Source organism: Callorhinus ursinus, unplaced genomic scaffold (assembly GCF_003265705.2).
Source record: "Callorhinus ursinus isolate GAN/ISIS: 27379988/994484 unplaced genomic scaffold, GSC_fseal_2.0 scaffold85, whole genome shotgun sequence".
Taxonomy (NCBI): domain Eukaryota; kingdom Metazoa; phylum Chordata; class Mammalia; order Carnivora; family Otariidae; genus Callorhinus; species Callorhinus ursinus.
In genome coordinates, this window is record NW_027397147.1 from 717,413 (window position 1) to 741,995 (window position 24,583).

Genomic DNA, 24,583 nt, shown 5'->3' on the forward strand with positions numbered 1-24,583 from the left:
AGAGGGTATTATGCTAAGTGAAATAAGTCAGAGAAAAACAAATACCATATGATGTCACTCATATGTGGAATTTAAGAAACAGATAACATAGAGGAAGATAAGGAAAAATAAGATGAAGATTGAAAGGGAGGCAAACCATAAGAGATGCTGAACTCTAGGAAACAAACTGGGGTCTGCTGGAGGGGAGGTGGGATAATTGAGTGATGGGCATTTATGAGGGCATTTGATATAATGAGCACTGGGTGTTATATGCAGCTGATGAATCCCTAAATTATACCTCTGAAACTAATAAAAAAACTTTAAGACTTCACTTGACTATCTTATATAAAGTAGCACCATCTACCAATGTTACTGCAATAGGTAATCATTTACAGGTTTTTGCTTTTTGTGTGTTTCTTCTACTGGAATTTTTCTCTCATGAGAGCAGGAGCTGTTTTGGTCTTGTTCATTAATGTATTAGTAATACCTTATACAATGTATGCCACATAGTATAGGCCCTCAATAAATATTTTTTGAATAAATGGATTGATTAGCAGTGATTAGTTTTAGTAGATGAGGCAGAGGGAAATGTGTAAGGTAAGTCAGTCTCAGGTTTCTGTCTGTACATCTGTGTGGGTTGTGGTAAGGAATGTGGCATGAGGAATACATTTTCAGATACGCTAATGAGTTGGGAGTGCCTCAAGGAAACCTAGTATAATGGGTGTCCAGCATGAAGTTCTGGAACTTAGCAGGAAGACATTGATTGGGGCAGACTGTGGCATTATCAACCTCAAGATAGTAGCTGGAATGAAGTGGGACTGGATGAGATGGTTCAGTAGGAGTTTTGTAGACCTACTTTTAAGGTCTCTGCATATATTGCCTTTAAATATTGTTTATTTTTCACAGTTTTATGTTTTCTATGCTTTCACTTTTTCTCCTTTGAGATTAATGTTCTGTCATTTGTTCTTTTTTCCTGGATAATTGATGGACATGCCTGTCCTTTATAAGGAGTAATAATAGACATAAAAGTAGTATTTGTTTTTTTATTTTCATAGGAATTCACAATGGAGAAGGATACCATCATGGCAGTAAAAAACTTATCTTTCAATGTATATAAGGGGCAAATTACTGTTCTTCTGGGACCTAATGGGACAGGAAAGACTACCACCTTATCAATTCTCACAGGTAAGTTTTCAGGGTCACCCTGATCACAGATACTGTGCATCAAACTCTGAAGCTTCTGTGTACCCTCTTAACATTGACATCATTGTTATTTAAGTTATACACACAGTTGTTTATTAATTCACACTTTTTTAAAATTTTATTTTATTATGTTATGTTAATCACCATACATTACATCATTAGTTTTTGATGTAGTGTTCCATGATTCATTGTTTGCATATAACACCCAGTGCCCCATTCAATACGTGCCCTCTTTAATACCCCATCACCAGGTTAACCCATCCCCTCACCCCCCTCCCCTCTAGAACCCTCAGTTTGCTTCTCAGAGTCCATAGTCAATTCACACTCTTCTTAAAGTACAAATCATTTGTTGTAAAGTTTAAAAATCAGTATTTATTTTTGCATCTCACATGCATCTTCTTCATAATATACTGTTCTCATTGGTGAATGCAAAGACCCTCTTCTTTTTAATTTTTATTCCTTTATTTTTTTTGTCTTACTTTCCCTTTTATTCCCCTGCCCCCTTCATAGGAAACCCATTCTAATTCAAGTTACATAGTTTTCATTGTAAAATGTATAATATATATTCTTATGAATGGATTTTTATATTTATTTAAAAAATTTCAATTAACAAAACTAAAAGGCAATGCTACGGAATGGAAGAAGATATTTGGAAATGACATTACAGATAAAGGGCTGGTATCCAAGATCTATAAAGAACTTCTCAAACTCAACACCCAAAAAACAAATAATCCAGTCAAGAAATGGGCAGAAGACATGAACAGACACTTCTCCAAAGACATACAAATGGCCAACAGACACATAAAAAAATGTTCAACATCACGTGCCATCAGGGAAATACAAATCAAAACCACAATGAGATACCACCTTACACCAGTCAGAATGGCTAAAATTAACAAGACAGGGAACAACAAATGTTGGTGAGGATGTGGAGGAAGGGAAACCCTCTTACACTGTTGCTGGGAATGCAAGTTGGTACAGCCACTCTGGAAAACATTATGGAGGTTCCTCAGAATGTTAAAAATAGAGCTACACTACGACCCAGCAGTTGCACTCCTGGGTATTTACCCCAAAGATACAGATGTGATGAAAAGAAGGGGCACATGCATGCCGATGTTCATAGCAGCAATATCCACAATAGCCAAACTGTGGGAGGAAGCTGGGATACCCTTCGAAAGATGAATGGATAAAAATGTGGTCCATATATACAATGGAATATTACTCAGCCATCAGAAAGGATGAATATCTACCATTTACATTGACATGGATAGAACTGGAGAGTATTATGCTAAGTTGAAATAATCAGAGAAACACAATTATCATATGGTTTCACTCATATGTGGAACATAAGGAATAGTGTCGAGGACAATGGGATGGGAAAACTGGGAAGAAATCAGAGAGGGAGACAAACCATATGAGACTCTTGACTCTGGGAAACAAACTGAGGGTTGCAGAAAGGGAGGTGGGTGGGGATAACTGCCTGATGGGCATTAAGGAGGGCATGTGATGTGATGAGCACTGGGTGTTATCCTGAACTGATGAATCATTGACCATTATATCAAACACCAATGATGTACTATACCTTGGCTAATTGAATTTAAATTAAAAAATTTCAAACATTCATCCAGGATGAAAGATTTTATACCCTTACACCTACCATCTAGATTCTACTATTTTAATATTTTACTGCACTTGTCACATATCTATTGATCCCATTTTTAGGCATCTCAAAATTAATTTTAGATGTTAGTATGCTTTTTACTAAACAATTTGATATGAATATTTTAACTAAATTTTTCTTTTGGTGTAAAATTTTATTATGATGAAACACTTAAATTTTAAGTGTTTATTTGCTGAATTTTGACATGCATACATCTCTGTAATCCAATTGCCTGTTAAGCTGGAGAAATTCACTACAATCCCAGAAAATTCTCACTCTACTCAAGTTATCCACTTGTAATTCATAGCAACCAGTACATTTCAGATGAGGCAATAATAACTTCATTCATATCATCAATGTATACTGATAAGCCAGATATTTGTTTTTTTAATAAGGATTTAAGGTATTATCTATTTATTTATTCATTTATTTATTAATGTTTCAAGTTTTATTTAAATTCCACTTAGTTAACCTATAGTGCAATACTAGATTCAGGAATAGAATTTAATGATTCATTATGTACATAAAACACCCAGTGCTCATCACAGCAAATGACCTCCTAAACCCATCACCCATTTAGCACATCCCAAGCCTACCTCCCCTCCAGCTACCTTCAGTTTGTTCTGTATAGTTAAAGAGTCTCTTATGATAGGCTTCCCTCTCTTTTATTTCCCTTCCCATATGTTCATCAGTTTTGTTTCTTAAATTTCACATAAGTGAAATCATTTGGTATTTGTTTTTCTCTGACTGACTTATTTCACTTAGCATGGTACACACTAGCTCCATCCTCGTCATTACAAATGGCAAAATTTCATTCTTTTTGGTGACAGAATAATATTCTATTGTATATATATGCCACATCTTCTTTACCCATTCATCGGTTGATTGGCAATTGGGCTCTTTCCATAGTTTGGCTATTGCTGATAATGCTGCTATAAACATCAGGGTACATGTATCCCTTTAAATCAGTATTTTTGTATCATTTAGGTAAATACCTAGTAGTGCAATTGCTGGGTCATAAGGTAGTTCTATTTTTAACTTTTTGAGGCACCTCCATATTGTTTTCCAGAGTGTCTGCACCAGTTTGTATTCCCACCAACAGTGTAAAAGGGTTCCCCTTTGTCTGCATCCTCACCAAAATCAGTTGTTTCTTATGTTGTTAATTTTAGCCATTCTGACAGGTGTGAGGTGGTATCTCATCATGGTTTTGATTTGTATTTCCCTGATGGCCAGGTGATGTTGAGCATGTTTTCATGCATCTGTTAGCCATCTGGATGTCTTCTTTGGAAAAGTGTCTATTCATGTCTTCTGCCCATTTCTTAACTGGATTATGTTTTTTCGGTTTTGAGTTTGAGAAGTTCTTTATAGATTTTGGATACTAACCCTTTATTGGATATATCATTGAGAATATTTTTTCCCATTCCAAAGTTTGCCTTTTAGCTTTGTTGATTGTTTCCTTTGCTGTGCAGAAGCTTTTTATCCTAAGGAAGTCCCAGCAGTTGATATTTGCTTTTGTTTCCTTTGTCTCTGGAGACATCTCTAGTAAGTTGCTACGGCTGATGTCAAAGAGGTTGCTGCCTTTGTTCTCCTCTAGGATTTTAATGTTTCCTGTCTCACATTTAGATCTTTCATCCATTTTGAGTTTATTTTTTGTATGGTGTAAGAAAGTGGTCCATTTCATTCTTCTGCATGTTGCTCTCCAGTTTTCCCAACCCCGTTTGTTATAGAGACTGTCTTTTTTCTGTTGGATAGCCTTTCATACTTTGTCGAAGATTAGTTGACCATGCAGTTGTGGGTCCATTTCTGGGTTCTCTATTCTGTTTCATTGATCTGTGTCTGCTTTAGTGCCAGTATCATACTATCTTGACGACTACAGCTTTGTAATACAGCATGAAGTCTGGAATTTGATGCCTCCAGCTTTTCTTTTCTTTTTTTTTCTTTTCTATTTCTTTATTTTTTTATTATGTTAAGTTAGCCACCATACAGAACATCATTAGTTTTTGATGTAGTGTTCAATGATTATGTTGGCTATTTGGGGCCTTTTGTGGTTCCATACAAATTTTTGGATTGTTTGTTCTAGCTCTCTGAGAAATGCTAATGGTGTTTTGATAGGAATTGCATTAAATGTGTAGATTGCTTTGGGTAGTATAGACATTTCAACAATATGTGTTCTTTCAATCCATTAGCATAGAATGTTTTTCCATTTCTTTGTGTCCTCTTCAATTTCTTTCATAAGTGTTCTCTAGTTTTCAATTCCTTGATTTCTCTTTCTTCTGCTTCATTATTCATCTATAGAAACTCAACAGATTTCTGTATGTTGATTTTGTATCGTGTGACTTTACTGAATTCCTGTGTCAGTTCTAGCAACTTTTTGGTGGAATCTTTTGGGTTTTCTACATAGAGATCATGTCATCTGTGAATAGTAAAAGTTTGACTTCTTCCTTGCCAGTTTGGATGCCTTGTATTTCTTTTTGTTGTCTGATTGCTGAGGCTAGGACTTCCAGTACTATGTTAAGTAACAGTGGTAAGAATGGACATCCTTGTCTTGCTCTTGACCACAGAGGAAAATCTCTCAGGTTTTCCCCATTGAGGATGATATTCACTGTGGATCTTTCATATATGGCCTTTATGATGTTAAGTTCCCTCTATCCCTACTTTGTTCAGGGTTTTTATCAAGAATGGGTGCTATACTTTGTCAAATGCTTTTTTCTGCATCTATTGAGAGGATCTTTTGGTTCTTATCCTTTCTTTTATTAATGCATAATATCGTTTTGATTGATTTATCAGTGAATATTGAACCACCCTTGCAGCCCAGGAATAAATCCCACTTGATTATGGTGAATGATTCTTTTAATGAACTGTTGGGTTTGATTTGCTAGTATCTTGTTGAGAATTTTTACATCCATGTTCATCAGGAACATTGGCCTGTAATTCTCCTTTTTAGTGGGGTCTTTGTTTGGTGTTGGAATCAAGGTAATGTTATCCTTGTATAATGAGTTTGGAAGTTTTCCTTCCATTTCGATTTTTTGGAACAGTTTGAGAAGAATAGCTGTTAATTCTTCTTTAAATGTTTGGTAGAATTTCCCAGGAAGCCATCTGGCCTTCGACTTTTGTTTGCTGGGAGGGTTTTTTTTTTTTTTAAGTTTATTTATAACCCCGTGTGGGCCTTGAACTCACTACCCTGGGAGCATACTCTACTAACTGAGCTAGCCAGGTTCCCCTGTTGGGAGATTTTTGATTATTGATTCAATTTCTTTGCTGGTTATAGGTCTGTTCAAATTTTCTATTTCTTCCTGTTTCAGTTTTAGTAGTTTATAGGTTTCTAAGATTGTATCCCTTTCTTCCTGGTTGTCCAGTTTGTTGGCATATAATTTTTCATAATATTCTCTTATGATTGTATGTATTTCTCTGCTTTTGCTTGTGATCTCTCCTTTATTATTTGTTATTTTATTCATTTGGGCCCTTTCTCTTTTCTTTTTGATAAGTCTGGCAAGGGGTTTATTGATCTTATTAATTCTTTCAAAGAACCAGCTCCTAGTTCTACTGGGCTTTTTGTTTGTTTTTTTCTTTCTTTTTTTAAGATTTCATTTATTTATTTGATGGAGAGAGAGAGAGAGCAAGCACAAGCAGATGGGGGAGTGGCAGAGGGAGAAGCAGGCTCCCCACTGAGCAGGGAGCCTGACACGGGGCTCGATCCCAGGACCTTGGGACACAACCCGAGCAGAAGGCAGACACTTATCCGACTGAGCCACCCAAGTGCCTCCCCCACTTTTTTTTGTTTCTATATCACTTATTTTTGCTCTGATCTTTATTATTTCCCTTCTTCTGCTGGCTTTAGGCTTTATTTTTCTAGCTCCTTTGGGTATAAGGTTAGGTTCTGTATTTGAGATTTTTCTTGCTACTTGAGACGGGCCTGTACTGCTATATACTTCCCTCTTAGGACTGCTCTTGCTGCATCCCAAAGGTTTGGAAACATATTTTCATTTGTTTGCATGTATTTTGTTTTTTCTTCTTTAATTTTCTGGTTAACCTATTCATTCTTTAGTAGGATGTTCTTTAACCTCCATATATCTGTGGTCTTTCCAAATTTTTTTTTCTTGTGGTTGACTTCAGGATTCATAGTATTGTGGTCTGAAAATATGCATGGTATGATCTCGGTCTTTTTTTACCTGTTGAGGGTTGATCTGTGACCCAGTATGTGATCTATTCTGGAGAATGCTCCATATGCACTCAAAAAGAATGTGTATTCTGCTGCTTTAAAATGAAATACATCTGTTAAGTCCATCTGGTCTAGTATATCATTCAAAGCCATGTTTCCTGTTCATTTTCTGGTTAGATGATCTGTCCATTGCTGGAAGTGGGGTGCTAAAGTCCCTTGCTTTTTTGTATTATTATCAGCAAGTTTCTTTATGTTTGTTATTAAATGATCGATATGTGTGCTCACAAGTTGGGGGCATAAATATTTACAATTGTTAGATCTTGTTATTGGATAGACCCCTTTATGATAATATAGTGGTGCCCTTCTTCATCTCTTGTTACAGTCTTTGGTTTAAAATCTAGTGTGTCTGACATAAATATAGCTACCCTGGCTTTCTTTTAATATCCATTAACATGATAAATGGTTCTCTATCCCCTCACTTTATAAAGATTTTATTTATTTATTTGAGAGAGAGAGAGAGCGAGAGAGAGCGAGAGAGAGCATGTGTTGGGGGGGCAAAGGGAGAGGGAGAAGCAGGCTCCCCACTGATCAGGGAGCCCAAAGTGGGTCTCAATCCCAGGGCCCTGGGATCATGACGCAAGCCAAAGGCATTCACTTAAATGATAGAGCCATCCAGGTGCCCCCCATCCCCTCACTTTCAATCTGCATGTGTATTTAGGTCTAAAATGATTCTCTTGTAGCCAGCATATTGGTGGGTCTTATTATTTTATTCACTCTGATACCCTATGTCTTTTGATTGGGACATTAAGTCCATTTACATTCAGTGTGATTATTGATAGATATGAATTTAGTGCCATTGTATTACCTGTGGTGTCATCTTTCTTTTTTTTTTTTAATTTCTTAAATTCTAGTCACTTTTTTTTTTTAGATTTTATTTATTTTTGACAGAGAGAGTGTACAAGCAGGGGGAGCAGCAGTCAGAGGTAGAGGGAGAAGCAGGCTCCCTGCTCAGCAGGGAGCCTGATGTGGGGCTTGATCCCAGGACCCTGGGATCATGACCTGAGCCAAAGGCAGATGCTTAACAGTCTGAGCCACCCAGGTGCCCCTGGAGATTTTTCTGTTCCTTTCTAGTCTTTGTCACATTTGGTCTTTCTTTTCCACTCATGAGTCCCCTTTAATATTTCTTGCAGGGCTGTCTTAATGCTCATCTACTCCTTTAGTTATTGTTTGGGAAACTATCTCTCCTGTCCTGAATTAACAGCCTTGCTGGATAAAATATTCTTGGCTCCATGTTTTTCCCATTCAGCATGTTGAATATATCATGCTACTTTCTTCTGGCTTGCCAAGTTTCTGTGGACAGATCAGCTTCTAACTTTGTTTTCCCTTGTAAGTTAAGGATTTCTTTTCCCTTGCTGCTTTTAGGATTTTTTTTTCCTTATCTCTGTTTTTTTTGCGAATTTTACCTTGATGTGTCTTGGCATTGGCCTGCTTTTGTTGATTTTGATTGGAGTTCTCTGTGCCTCCTGGATTTGGACATCTGTTTCTTTTCCCAGATTAGGGAAGTTTTCAGCTTTAATGTGCTCAAATAAACCCTCTCCCCCTTCCACCCCCTCTTCTTCTGGGACTCCTGTGATATGAATGTTATTACACTTCATGGAGTTGCTGAATTCCCTAAGTATATATTCATGATCCCGTATTTTTTTCCCTCTTCTTTTCAGCATTGTATTCCATAATTTTGTCTTCTGTATCACTTATTCGTTACTCTGTTTCTTGCATTCTTGTGGTCATTATATCCAGTTGGTTTTGCATCTCAGTTATAGCAGTTTTTATTTTGGCCTGACTAGTTTTAGGTCTTTTATCTCTGCCCTAAGGGACTCCCTGGGTCTACTATGCTTTTCTTAAGCCCAGGTAGTATCCTTATGCTTGTTTTTAAATTCTAGATCAGGCATATTCTCATATCTGTTTTGATTATATCCCTGGCTGTGACCATTTCTTGTTCTTTCTTTTGGGATTAATTCCTCCACCCTGGCATTTTGTCTAGGTCTCTGTCTTCTTCTGTGTGTTAGGAAAGCCTCTTATGTTTTCCACTCCTGAGAGTAATGGCTCTGAGAGGTCATATATTGTCCAGGGCCTGGTGCTTCAGGAAATGTTTCTGGTGTATGTTGTGTGCACTCTACTGCTGTGTTTTGGCTGTGTTAACTGTTCATAGCCTCAGTCATCCTATCCCATTTTATTGTATGAGGGAGTTCCTGTATAATTTTCTTGAAATGGATGTGTTGGTGACATTGTGTCAGAAAACACTGGTACTGTTCCTCTTTCAGACACCATGCATTAAAGTGTGATAACTCTATTTATTGTACATGTGTCTCACCTACCACTAGATAAAATAATGCCAGAAGTCAGATATACAAAGTTAGAGGCATTCCAACCCAGTCTCTGCCCCATCTTATGTTAATATCATTAATAATGACACTTCGTTAAAAATGAAAAATCTGGGACAAATGTTAAATGGATTAGAGGGCCTAGCAACAAGAGTAAAGGAGAACGTTTAATTACCCTAAATGTAATGGACAATCTTGAATACATTTTTCCTTTTCCGAGTGTTTTTAAATTTTTTTTACATTATTATTATTTGTTCAGAGCATCGTGGGGGAGGGGCAGAGGGAGAAAGAGAATCTCAAGCAAACTATGGGCTGGGCTCAGGGCCCCACATGGGGCTCAGTCTCACAATCCTGAGATCATGACCTGAGCTGAAATCAAGAGTTGGATGCTTAACTGAGCCACCCAGGTGCCCCTCAGAGTGTACTTTTTAAAGTGGCATTATTTTTTTAAAGATTTATTTTATTTATTTTAGAGAGAGAGAATGCAGTGGGGTTGGGGGGGAGATAGAAACACAAGCAGACTCCACACTGAGCAGGGATCCCAACACAGGGCTTGATCCCATGACCCTGAGAGCAGATCTGAGCCAAAACCAAGAGTCCAATGCTCAACCAACTGCACACCCAAGTGCCCATTAAAGTAGAATTATTGAGTTGTGGAACTTAAGAAGTTTTGTAACTATATTTAGTATGTTATCAACTGTTTCACCGGAAAACTGGCCCAGTTGCCAACTATGCATAAATGTTATGCAAACATTTTTAGACTATTACATGTGATTACATTTTATCTTCCAACAAAATTTTAACTTCTAGAGGGTAGGGGTTCCACATTCTGAATTTTTCATTAAAAAAAAATCAACCACAGTATTCATAATGCTGTGCTCAGATCATAGTATGGCTCACATATGTTGTCAAATGGCAGACAGCAGTACTAGAATATTGGAACAACAAATTCTTCAAAACATTTTATATTACTCAGGTAATTAATATTATTTTGTACTCATTGAAAACTAGAATATATGGATAAGCAAAAAATAAAGGAAAAATTATTTCTTTCCCCATCACCAGACCATTTATATTTACCAGACTATTACTTCTATAGAAGACTCTGATAACTTCTTTTAGTAATCCTTACGTAGACTGAAGTTTAGCTGCTAATGGACAGTGTGTTGTCAGGTTCTCTCACAGAGGCTAAGCTTCTGTCATGTCTTCTGCTTAATTCCAGGTTTGACTCTTCCTACAAGTGGAAAGGTGTATATTAGTGGATATGATATCTCAAAAGACATGGTTCACATCAGGAATAACTTGGGCTTTTGCCCCCAGGATGACATATTGTTTTCAGAATTGACAGTATCAGAACATCTCTATTTCTACTGTGTGGTGAGTCAGAGAGATGTTCTTTTCCTCCACTCTTCATATGCTTCAGGCAGTGTGACCAAGGATCAACATCCTTACCCTAATTTAGTGGAAGGTTTTTTGGCATTGTTCTTTTAAAACCATAAAGGAAGGCAAAAGGAAGAAGAATTGTCTTGTATATAGATAAATGTGTAAAAGAAGTTCTGATGTAAGAATTTTTTTAAGTATAAAGTTGGAAGCACCATGTAAACACTGGCCCTATCTTTCTAGATAAAAGGAGTACCTCCAGAGATACGTCTCACAGAAGCTAATAAAATGCTGACTTCTTTTGGCCTGCTGGAAAAGCATGATGCACTTGCAAAGTCACTGAGTGGAGGAATGAAGCGCAAACTCTCCATCATTATAGCACTTATAGGAGGTTCCAAGGTAAAGAATGGTTAACATGAGTCCCTGCTCCAGCTGATAAGTGAAACTCACCTGACACAAACCTAAGAGCTGATATGAATCTAACTTTCTAAAAGGAACTTCCAAAATGATAATCAGAGGGGATTCCCATTATTGACCAGGTGGTGTAATGTGGTTATGGGGTTTAAAATTACTATTAATTTTGCAGAGTTCTTAATATAATATAGTGTAAATTATGTATCTTAACTTAAATATGCTCCCCATAAATAGTAAGTTATCCCGTAAGGGACACAGCATGGATCATGGAATTGTTCTTCTGCTCTTTAGGTGGTGATACTTGATGAGCCAACATCTGGCATGGACCCAGTCTCAAGGAGATTCACCTGGAATGTCCTTCAGCAGTATAAACATGATCGTACCATCTTACTGACCACCCACCACATGGATGAAGCTGATGTCCTGGGTGACCGTATAGCCATCATGGTCAAGGGATCCCTGCAGTGTTGTGGCTCTTCAATTTTCCTGAAAAGAATATATGGTCTTTCCTTTTGATCATTGTTTGGATGCTAATGGCTTAATAATATTATTTTAACATGATTATTATTTGTGTCACTCTACACAGGTCTTCAAAAGCTTCCTGTGTCCTATTATGTTAGATCTAAACTATTGAAATCAACTCTTTGTAATTTAGACAGTTCCTGTCTATTTAATTACTTCTGATTATTACTTAATAAGTATATTTTAACTTGGAAAATATTCTTTGTTGACTCCACAAAAGTCATGTTTATTTCTTTCATGTAGCTTCTACTGAAGTGTTAAACTTGTTGCAGGAGTAAAATAATGCTTCTGAGGGATTTGGTACATAGATTCATGGCTTGGAGAGGAGAAAAATCAGTGACTAGAAATTTCTGACCGTTTTCAATCAAATCAATATCAAACTTCTAGTGTAATGAGTTAAATGCTTTCAAGTTTATTTTCATGAATATTCCTGAGATGTGGCACTTGATCAACAAGAATTTATTGAACATAAAATGACCAAACTGTGGACTAAAATTGTCTTGACTTTGATAAATATATAGTCTGGTTAGTCAGTAAAACTGGTACATTGAAAATGAACAATACAAAAACCTATATAATTGGTTCTGAAATTAACAAAGCTCAAAGCAGTGAGTGCTTCAAAATTGGGAGGAGACAAATTAATGAGAACAGTTAAACATGATACCATTCCATTAATCATGAATTCAGTATTTGAATTCATTCACCCAACTCACATTTATTACAGGTGAGTTATTCACGTTTACACACATAATCTCATCTAATCTTTATGACATCACCATTTTTATGAAGCAGAACACTGGGGCTCACATTAAGTAATGTATTCAAACCATGGGAGTAACTGGACCTGGGTCCCTCTGACACCACGGCCCATGCTTTGCATTCTCATATGCTACCACTTCCCCATCAAAGAGGATGTTGGGTTTTAAATAGTCAATTTGGTGAATGTCAGAAAGAGAGGGACTCATATTATTGAATGCTTTTGCACTTACATATGAGGATATAGAAATTGATATTTCCATAGTAGGTTAGTTGTAGACACAAAAGTATTACTCAAATATATTAATTATCCATAGAGTGTCTTCAGTTGTAGGCTTTATAAAGGCAATGGAGAAAAGAACACAGATTTTAAGGAAATTGGATAAGTAAGTAAGAGCAAGAGGATAAAAATGGGCCTTTTTTACCCCTGGAACAATGAGGAAGTCAGCCTGGATCAGAAGGTTTTTTGGGAGGATCAATAAGAAATTAAATTTGATGGTCAGGGGTAGAAAATGGAAGGGCACTAAAAAAAACAAGAGTGGTTTTCATTAGATGGACAAATGTACATAGAAGAAGAAGTTAGAAATAGTGGATTCAAAGGCTCCATTCTAGTATATAACAGTAAACCACCTTAAAGTGATGAATGATAAAATAAGAGCAACAAGACCAGAAAGATAAGTACGTGTGTATACTTATACACAGATGTGTGCACAAACATGCACATGAACATGTGCATGTGTATAAAATCCTGAACAGATCAGGCAGACTTGGCATTGGAAGTCCACACAGCCTGTATGACAAAGTAAAGACTTCCTAGTAGGTGAGGTGAAATTTTACAGTTTTCATTCATTAATATAGTGAAGTAAAAGTTTCTACTTTTGACGTATCTGAAATGTGGTGAGTAAGCATTAAGTATTTAAAGAATGATGGAAGGAAGAAAATCCAAAAAAGATATAAAAAATTAAAACTTTAACAAGTTTAAATTCTGGTCAGAATATGAAACCTATACATCGAAAGGTTAAAGAGTCAGGAACTGACTAAGAGGAATGACTTGAAGGTAATTTGAAATCCATTTGCTCCTAAGCACAAACATGATTCCTCTTATCAAATTAAAAATCAGGTCACATTTTCCCTTTGTGTAGCCTCCATTGTTTTTGTCATTAATCACTGAAGAAAAGAGTATTTGTTTTCTTGTGTATTTGTTATATGGGAAATATATTTTTCCTTAGTTTACATAAGAAAATGTCAGAATGGAAGCTATAATAAATAACACTGAGAAACTAAAAAAAAAATGAAATTTTTAACAGGCAAGAGACTGTTGTTAGGGGGAGGGAGTGTTTAATTTGGAAGGTTACATTTTTAAAATTTTTATTTTTAAATGGATGTTTTCAGGTGTGGGATACCACATAATTATGGTGAAGGAGCCTCATTGTAATGTTGAAGAAATTATTCGAGTGGTTGATCAACATGTACCTGAAGCCAGATTGGAGAACAATGTTGCAGCTGAATTATCATTTATCCTACCCAAAGAATACACACACAGGTATGGATCCAGAGCATGTTAGATAAATGGTTTTTGGTTACCAGAAATAACTATTATTTTTCCAGGTTTCCTTGGGCTTGGCAAGTAGATTCTTTCTGGTTGCCACTTGACTAATTATAGTCAAAAATTTACCTTCCAAGGCAGCCAGTGAGAGAGGCTGTTACTAGTCTGCGGCTCCGGTGTGCTTTAGGCCTTGAAGCCCCGGAGGTTTCAGCATTGTGAGCTCAGTCGGGGCAGGGTATGACCTGTCAGCCTCTACATTCTGGCCTGATGGAAGAGTTTTTCAAGTTGTATATGCTATGAAGGCTGTGGAAAATAGTAGTACAGCTATTGGAATCAGATGTAAAAATGGCATTGTCTTTGGGGTAGAAAAACTAATCCTTTCTAAGCTTTACAAAGAGGGTTCCAACAAATGACTTTTTAATGTTGATTGGCTTTTGGAATGGCACTAGTAGGTTTGTTGGCAGATGCTCATTCTTTAGCAGACGTTGCAAAAGAAGCTTCCAGCTTTTTCCATTAAAATGTCTTGCAGAGAGAGTGGCCATGTATATACATGCATATACACTGTACAGTGCTGTTAGACCTTTGGGCTCTGGCTTCATGTTAGGGTCTTACAGTGTGACAGTGCACAGCTCTACATCAGGGTTTCATATGGCAGTTGGGGCTGTGCCATTGGCAAAGCCAGGCAAACTGCAAAACACAGAAACTAAGGGAAGAGGAAATTTATCATAAACTTCCAGGGACTGTGCCAACTTCATCTTCTTGCAAGATGTAATTACTAGCTTCATATTCCCTTAAAGCAAGCTTGTTGGCATTCTCAAAAGAAGATAAATAGAGGGGAACTTCTTCAACTGGGTAAGGAATATCTACAAAAAGCCTATAGCTAACATCATATCAGTGGTGAGAAACTCTAAATTTCCCATTAGTATCAGGAACATAGGAAGGAAGTCCCTTCTCACCACAGCTTTCCAACATTATGCTGAAAGTCCCAGCTAATGTAATAAGAAAAGACAAGGAAATGTATGTAGATTGGGAAGGAAGAAATAAGTCTTTGTTTACAGATGACACAATCATCTTATACAAAATGTCTGAAAGAATTGACCAAAAAACCCTCCTGGAATTAATAAGTGATTATAGCAAAGATGCAGTATCCAAAGTTAATATGCAAAAGTAAATCAGTTTCCTATATATTGTCAATGAACAAATGTATTTCGAAATTATAAACACACTTCTAAAATTTAACACCTCCAAAAATGAAATGCTTAGGTATTAAGTCTACCAAATATATGCAAGTTCTATATGAGGAAAACTACCAAAGTTGGATGAATGAAATAGAAAAACTAAAAAATGAGATATTTTATGTTTATGAATAGGAAGATTCAGTATTGTTAGGTGTCAGTTTTTCCCAACTTGCTCTATAGATTCAATGCAATCCTTTTTTTTTTTTTTTTCAAATAGGCTCCATGCCCAGCATGGGGCTCAAACTCACAGTCCTGAGATCAAATCCTGAGCTGAGATCAAGAGTCAGACCCTCAACCGACTGAACCACCAGGCACTCCTTGATTCAATGCAATCCTAATCAAATTCCCAATAAGTTACTTGATGGATATCAACAAATTGATTCTAAAGTTTATATGGAGAGGCAAAAGACCCAAAATAGGCAACACAGTATTGAAGGAGAACAATGTTGGAGGACTGACACTAACCAATTTCAAGACTTGCTGTAAATCTTCCATAATCATGACAGTGTGATATTAGTGAAAGAATAGAAAAATAGATCAGTGGAACAGAACAGCATGTCCAGAAATTGACCAACATAAATATAGTCAACTGATCTTTGTCAAAGGAGCAAAGGCAATACAATGGAGAAAAGATAGTCTCTTCAACAAATGGTGCTAGAACATCCATACACAAAAAAATCTAGACACATATCTTACACCCTTCACAAAAATTAACTCAAAATGGATCGTAGGTCTAAATGTAAAATGAAAAACTATAAAATGGCTAGAAGATAATCTAGGAGAAAACATAGATGCCCTTCGGTATGGCAATGAGTTTTTAGATACAACACCAACAGCATGATCTCTGAAAGAAATCATTGAAAAGCTAGACTTTATTAAAATGAAAAACTTGCTCTGTGATGGGCATCCACAGAATTAGAAGACAAGCCACAGATTGGGAAAAATATTTGCAGAAGACATATCTGATAAAGGGCTGTTATCCAAAATATTCAGAGAACTCTTAGAACACAACAATAAGAAAACATGCAACCCAACTTAAAAATGGGCCAAAGACTTTTTTAAAAAGATTTATTTATTTGAGAGAGAGAGAGAGAGAGAGAGAGAGAGAGAGAAAGAGAGCATGCAGGGGAGAGGGGCAGCAGGAGAGGAAGACAGAGAATCCCAAGCAGACTATGCACTGAGTCCAGAGCCCAACACAGGGCTCAATCTCATGACCCATGAGATCACAACCTGAGTCTGATGCTTAACTGACTGAGCCCTAAAAATGGGCCAAAGACTTTAACAGACACCTCACCAAAGAAGACATAGGGGTGGCAGATAAATATATGAAAAGATGTTCACCTCATATCAGGTAAATGCAAATTAAAACAATAATTAGATACCACTACACACTGATTAGAACAGCCAAAATCTGGAACACTGACAACACCAAATACTGACGAGGATGTGGATTCAACAAGGACTCATTTATTGCTTGACAGAATGTAAAATGGCACAACCACTTTGGAAGACAATTTGGTGGTTTTCTACAAAACTAAACATACCCTTACCATTTGATTCAGCAATCACATGCCTTGGTATGTATCCAAAGTAGGTAAAAACTTACATACAAAAACCTGCATATGGATATTTATAGCAGCTTTATTCATAATTGCCAAGACTTGGAAGCAAACAAGATGTTCTCAGTATGTGAGTGGATAAACTATGGTTCATCCTGACAATGGAATATTATTCAGCATTTCACAGAAATGAGCTATCAAACTGTGAGGAGACATGGAGAAACCTTAAATGCATATTATTAAGTGAAAGAAGCCAATCTGAAAAGGCTACATACTAGATGATTTCGACTATATGACATTCTGAAAAAGGCAAAACTAGAGAAACAATGAAAAGATCAGTGGTTGCCAAGGGTGTAGGTGGGGTGAGATAAATAGGCACAGATATTTAGGGCAGTGAAAAAACTCTGTAATAAAATGATAGATATATGCCATTATACATTTGTCCAAACCATTGAATATATAGCACCAAGAGTAAACCTTTGAGTAAACTGTGGTTGTTAGGTGATTATGATATGTCAATGAAGGCTCATTTTTGGTGAAAAAAAATGTAACATTCTGGTGAGTGATAATGATAGTGGGGGTGGCTATGTATGTCAGAGCAGGGGTTATATGGTAAATCTCTGTACCTTTTAATTTTATTGTAAACCTAAAACTACTTTAAAAATAAAGTATTAAAAATGACTAAAGAAAAAATTAAGAATCTGATTAGATCTCTAGCAAGTAGAGATTGAATTAGGAATCAGAATCTTTCACAGTGAAAATACCAGGGTCAGGTGGCTTCAGTGGTGAGTCTACCAAATGTTTAGGTAAAAATGAATAGTCTTTCACAAACTGTTCCAAAATAGAAGAGGGAACCCAATTCCATTCTATGAGGCCAGTATAACCATATAATAAGACTAGACAAAGAAGAGAAAACTATAGAATATCACTTTTAGAATATTGAGGCAAAAAAACAAAAACAAAACAAAAAAAACAAAAACCTAACTCAACCCAAACACAAAATACTAGCAAAACCAATCCACAAGCACTTAAAAAGGATTATACACCTTGACCTAGGCAGATTTGTCTCAGGAATATAAGGTTGGTTCACATGCAAAAATTATCAGTGTAAAACACCATATTAATAGAATAAAGGACAACAATTACATGATTATTTCAAAAAATGAATCTATACTCATTCATAATAAAAGCACTCAATAAATTAGGAATAGAAGGCAAGTTTCTCAGCTTGCTAAAAGGCATCTGTGAAAAACCCACAGCTAGCATCATATTTATGGTGAAAGGATAAAAGCTTTCCCTATAAGATAAGGAACAAGCTAAGACATCTGTTTTGCCATTTGTATTAAACATCGTACCAGAAGACAATTCAAGAAGAAAAATAAAAGGAATACAAATTAGAAAGAAAGGAGTGAAACTATCTATATTCATAGATAACATGTTCGTGTATATAGAAAATTATAAAGAACCAACTTTAAAAATGTATTAGGACTAATTCAGTGAAGTTGCAAGATATAAATGTAATATTAAGGAATTACTTATATTATCTATATGCTTTCAATGAGCAATCCAAAAATGAAAGTAATTCCATTTACAGTACCGTAGAAACAATAAAACAGCAAAAATTTAACAAAAGAACTATATGACATATAACTTTTTGAAAACTATAAAAAAATCATTGAAAGAATTAAAGAAGACCCAAGGAAATGGAAAGACATCCTGTATTCATGGATTAATATTAAGATGGCATACTCCCTACAGAATCAACACAATGCCTATAAAAAATTCCAACTGCCTTTTTTTTTCTTTTGCAGAAATTGACAGGCTGATCCTAAAATTAATATGGAATGGAAGGGTTGCTAAATAACCAAAACAATCTTGAAAAAGAGGAAAGTTGGAGGATTCATATTTCCTGATTTCAAAACTTACTATAAAACCATAGAAATCAAACTCTGTGGTACTAGAATAAGGATAAACATGCACAGAAATGAAGTAAATCAGAATTCAAGATTAAGCTTTTATAGAAAATTGATTTTCTGAAGCATTCAGAAACAATTCAGCTGGGGAAAGAATAGTCTTTTTAGCAAATGATTCTGGGACATTTGGTATTCACATGCAAAACAATGAAGCTGGATCCTTAATCTCATACCATAGACAAAAAATTAAGTCAAATGGAGCAAAGGCCTAAATATAAGAGTGAAGCTTTTAGAAGAAAATAAAGGCATAAATCTTAGTGACCTTGGATTAGGCAATTTTTCTTAGCTGTGACATGAAAAAATATAAGCAACCAAGAAATAGAGTTAGATAAATTGACTTCACGAAAATTAAATATGTTTCACCTTCAACTACACTATCAAGAAAAAGACAACCCAAATAATGGGAAAAAATGTAAATCACATATATCTGATAAAGGACTAGTATGCAGTATATATAAAGTACCTTTTCACCTCACTCTTAAAAGACAAATCATTTAATTTAGAAATGGGCAAAAAATTTGAATAGATGTTTTTTGAAAAAATATGTATAAATGGCCAAGAAGCACATGAGAAGATGCTCAATATCATTAGTCATTATAGAAACAGAAAGTAATAACCACAATGAGATACTGCTTCACACCCAGTAGGATGGGATAATATATATATATATATTTTTTTTTTTTTTAAAGAAAATACAAGTTTGAGTTTGGATATGGAGAAGTCAGAACCCTTATACATTGCTGGTAGGCATGTAGAATAGTGTAGCCATTTCGGAAAATTATTTGGGAATTCCTCAAAAAGTTAAACATTGAGTTACCATTTGATACAGCAATTCCACATCTAGATATATACCCAGGAGTTTTGAAAAATTATGTCCACAAAAAAGTTTACAGCAGCATTATTGATAATAGTAAAAAAGTAGAAGTTATCCAAATGTCCATTGATTGTATGGACATTGATTTATTTGTATGGACAAATAAAATGTGGTATATCCATATAATGGAATGTTATTCAACTATAAAAAGGACTGAAATGTTATACATGCTACCACATGGATGAACTTTGAAGTCATTAAGACAAGTGAAAGAAGCTAGACACAAAAGGCCACATATTGTATAATTCCATTTATATGACATGTTCAGAATAGGCAAATCCAAATGGGATTTTTGTATGTATTTTTTTCTTTTCATGGTTGCTTGATGTAGATTCAGTGTTCTCTTTAATCTTAACTGAGATAATGAAGAAAGTTTCCAAATTTTTAAAATTTATATAGTTCTATATTGTGCAATGGATACAGGGATGAATAGTAACCATTACTCTGGATGAAAGAGAGGAAAGGTTGATAAACTGCTTGACATCATATTATTCATTTATTTGTTTATTGTATTGTCTTACACTAAAATGTTGAATCAGGGACATAGCTTTGTTCACTTCTCTGTCTCCTGGACCCATAACATTGCCTAGCACATAGTTGGCACTACCTAAATACTTGATGGATGGGTGAAATAATCATTGATGAATCACAATTATAAAAAGTTATTTATGGAAGTGTAAGGTGCTCTTATATTGGAATCCTCAGGAAAAGTGAGCAACATGTAAGCCAATATCCAAATGATGAATAAAATTTAGGTAGGAGAGGAGGTGGGTTAGAAACAATTTTTGGAGGAAAAAATATCAGAAACAAAAAGGGACATGTCACATTTGAGAGCCTAGACAAAGGCCGGTGTGGCTGGAGCATGGAGGGAAAAGTGCACAGATATGACTGTTGTTGCACTAGAATATCTTTTTCGATCCCTTCACTTTCATTTTTTAGCACTGAATTTTCTTTGTTTTTCCTTCTTCCTTCTTTCCTTCCTTCACTCCCTCACTCCCTCCTTCCCTCCCTCCTCCATCTATCTTTCTTTCTTTCTTTTTCTTTGTTTCTTTCTTTCTTTCTTTCTCTTTTTCTTTTCTTTTCTTTTCTTTCTTTCTTTTCTTTCTTTTCTTTTCTTTCTTTCTTTTCTTTTCTTTTCTCTTCTTTTTCTTTTCTTTTCTTTCTTTTCTTTTCTTTTCTTTCCAGAGAGAGAGAGAGAAAGAGAGCATGTGAGCAGGGGAGGGGCAGAGAGAATCTCAAGCAGGCTCCACACCCAGTGCGGCAGAGCCCAATGCAGGGCTCAATCTCATGATCCTGAGATCATGACCTGAGTCAAAATCTAGAGTCAGATGTTTAACTGACTGAGCACCCAGGCACCCCATCCCTTCACTTTCCATCTGCATGTGTCTTAAGGTCTGAAGAGAGTCTCTTGTAGGCAGCATATAGATGGGTCTTGTTTTTTTATCCATTCAGTCACCCTATGTCTTTTGATTGGAGCATTTGTCCCCTTACATTTAAAGTAATTATTGATAGGCATGTACTTACTGCAATTTTGTTGTTACCTGGTTGTTTTTGTAGTTCTTTGTTCCTTCCTTCCTTCTCTTTCTGTCTTCCCTTGTGGTTTGATGGCTTTCTTTAGTGTTATGCTTAAACTCCTTTCTTTTTGTTTTTTGTGTATATATTACAGGTTTTTGATTTGTGGTTACCATGGGGTTCATATATAGCATCTTAACGTGTGCAGCTGTGTATCTTAAGTTGATGATTACTTAAGTTTGAACACGTTTTAAAAGCAGTAAATTTTTACTTCCTCTTGCATGTTTTATGTATGTGATGTCATTTTCATCTTTTTATTTTGTGTATCTCTTGACTAAATTTGTAGATAGAATTTTTATTACTTTTGTGATTTAACCTCAATACTGGCATTATAAGTCATTAATCTACTACCTTTACCATATGTTCACTTTTACCAGTGAAATGTTTTTCCTTTCATAATTTTCTTACAGATAGTTATCGCCTTTTCTTTTCACTTAAATCCCTTTAGCATCTTGTAAGGCTGGTATAGTGGTAATGAACTCCTTTAACTTTTTTTTGTCTGGGAAAGTCTTTGTCTCTTCTTTAGTTCTGAATGATATCCTTCCTGGATAGAGTATTCTTGGTTGTAGCTTTTTTCCTTTCATCACTTTGAATATATCCTTGCCACTTTCTTCTAGCCTACAAAGTTTCTGCTGAAAAATCAGCTGGTTACCTTTTGGGGTTTCCCTTTTATGTAACTTTTCTCTTGCTGTTTTTAAGATTCTCTATCATTAATTTTTGCCATTTTAATTACTATATGTCTTGGTGTGAGCCTTCTTGGCTTCATCTTATTTGGTGCTTACCGTGCTTCCTGGACCTTACCTAGATTAGGGAAGTTTTTAGCTACTATTTCTTCAAATAAGTTTTCTCCCCCCGCTTTCTCTTTCTGGGATCCCTATAATGCAAATGTTATTATGGTTGATATCACAGAGGTCCCTTAATCTTTTCTAATTTTTATTATTTTTTTCTTTCTGCTCTTCATCTTGGTTGCTTTCCATTACTCTATCTTCAGGATTGTTGATCCATTCATCTTTCTGCATCATCTAATTGGCTGTTCATTCCTTCTAGTGTATTTTTCATTTCAGTTATCAAATTCTTTAGTTCTGATTGGTTCTTTTAATATTTCTATCTCTTTGTTGAAGTTTTACTGAATTCCGCTCTTTCCTCAAGTGCAGCAAGTAACTTTTTTTTTAAAGATTATTTATTTATTTATTTATTTATTTATTTATTTGAGAGAGCGAGAATGAGAGAGAGAGAGAGAGAGAGAGCACATGAGAGGGGGAGGGTCAGAGGGAGAAGCAGACTCCCTGCTGAGCAGCAGGGAGCCCGATGCGGGACTCGATCCCGGGACTCCAGGATCATGACCTGAGCCGAAGGCAGTTGCTTAACCAACTGAGCCACCCAGGTGCCCAAGTGCAGCAAGTATCTTTATGACCATTACTTTATGACCATTACTTGAATTCTTGAGCAGTCATATAGCCCATCTGTATTTCATTTAGCTCTTTTACTGTGATTTTGGCTTGTTCTTTTATTTGGGACATATGCCTCTGTCATTTTGTCTGACTCTCTTTGTTTGTTTCCATGTATTAGGCAGGTCAATTACATCTCCTGGTGTTGAAAGAAGTGGCCTTGTGTAGAAAGCATACTGTGGTGCCAGGTAGTGCAATCTTCCCTGGTCACTAGAATTAGGTGTGCCAAGGGTGTCCCTTGTGTGGGCTACATGCTCCTTCCTGTTGTGGTTGAGTTGTGATTGCTGTAGGCATGCTGATAAGTTGGGGCTGGCCTTCAGTGCTATGACTGCCACAGCCTGCCTCACCTGCTGCTGGGGCACTGGGCAGGGTTTGCTCTCTATGCTGTGAGAGGCCCAGTTTTAGCGACCATCAGATTGCTCATGGGCATGGCCAGCCTGGCCCTCTGCAGTTAGCCACTGTGACATCTGCAGACACATTCAAGGGCAGGGCTTGTTCCCTGTGCAGACAGCTAAGAGGCCTGGCAGCAGGAACTGTGGGTGTGCTGTTGTGCAGGGTTATCTCCCCACTCTCCCCAGAGCATGAGTCATTTTGCAGGAGCATCTTATGAGGCAGTTGGGTTAAGTGGTGTGGATCTGCAAGGGAATGTTGGGGTGGACCTCACAGTTCTAACAAGGTAGATAAAGAGTGTTAGAACTGGCTTCTGTAAGCTTTCTGGCTATGTAGGTTGAGAGAAGGCAGGAAAAATGATGCCTTGTAAGCACTTTTGTTCCTGGAGAAATCTGCAGATCCCTGCCTTCCACCTCCGACATATGTCCTAAAATTAGTCAATAAATCTTCATGTATACCCATGGCACCTTTCAAACTGCTACATCTGTGCTATTTCTCTGGCCATGATATTTAGTATGCTGGCTCTTTAAGAATAGGGACTCAGTTTCCTGTTGCCCTCTGATTCTTCAGGAGGTAAGCCTGATAATTTTTAAAGCTTCCAGAGTCAAGCCTCACTCATTTTCAAAGCCAGATGTTATGGGGACTCATCTTTCCAGTGTGGGTCCCCAGGGCCAGGGGTGTCTGGTGTGGGGTTCAATCCTCTTGGTTCCTCACTACATCTTCACTTCTCCCTCCCTTCTTGATGTGGTCTTCATTCTATGTTTTTAGCTGTGGAAGATCTGTGCTACCAGTCTTCAGGTTGCTTTCAGAATTAATAATTGTTGCCTTGGTGTGCATGGGACGAGGTGAGTTCAGGATCCTCCTCCTCTGTCATCCTCCTATATTTGTACATTTTTATTTATAGTTTCTAAATGTTCTATAGTTAAACATTACTTTTGTATCAAGAAAATTAGTATTTAAATTGTGTCAAGAAAAATAGTATTTTCATTAAAATATATGGAAATTTTCTATATATATAGAACATTCTTCTAAATCACTAGTAATACTAGAAGAACAAATTTAAGCTAGACTTTATTAGAATTTTTTTTTTTTGCTTTTAGAGGAAGAAACTTTTTTAAGATTTGTTTATTTGAGAGAGAGTGAGCGAGCAAGAAAGAGAGAGAAGGAGCAGAGGGAGGGGCAGAGGGAGAAGCAGACCCCCTGCTGAGCAGGGAGCCCAACATGGGGCTCAATCCCCAGGACTCCAGGATCATGACCTGACACTTAACCGACTGGGCCACCCAGGTGCCCCAAGGAAGAAAAACTTCTGAAATGATAATGGTAAACATTGATAATGATTTTGTGAAATTTCCTCTTTATATACTGGTAGTGGGAAACCCTTAAAAATATTCACAAAGTTTGACCCAACAATTCCAGGACATAATTGTTTTCTAAGGAAACATCTAAAAACATCTAAATTCCCAACAATAAAGGAAACTTAATTCAATTATAAAACATTCATAGAATGGAATATGAATCAATCTTTGGAA

The 24,583-nt window shown here is 36.3% G+C and overlaps 1 protein-coding gene and 1 pseudogene across 1 annotated transcript in view; both read left to right on the forward strand.

Annotated features, from left to right (window-relative positions):
* LOC112811382 (phospholipid-transporting ATPase ABCA3-like) overlaps positions 1-24,583 on the forward strand; it is a 162,571-nt gene that overhangs the window by 85,249 nt on the left and 52,739 nt on the right. The window contains exons 12-16 of the mRNA XM_025855445.2: positions 1,035-1,164; positions 10,605-10,759; positions 11,006-11,161; positions 11,468-11,678; positions 13,847-13,997. Coding sequence (XP_025711230.2) covers positions 1,035-1,164; positions 10,605-10,759; positions 11,006-11,161; positions 11,468-11,678; positions 13,847-13,997 — 803 coding nt within the window. The remainder of the gene's footprint in view (positions 1-1,034; positions 1,165-10,604; positions 10,760-11,005; positions 11,162-11,467; positions 11,679-13,846; positions 13,998-24,583) is intronic.
* On the forward strand, positions 14,195-14,707 carry LOC112811374 (proteasome subunit alpha type-3 pseudogene; annotated as a pseudogene).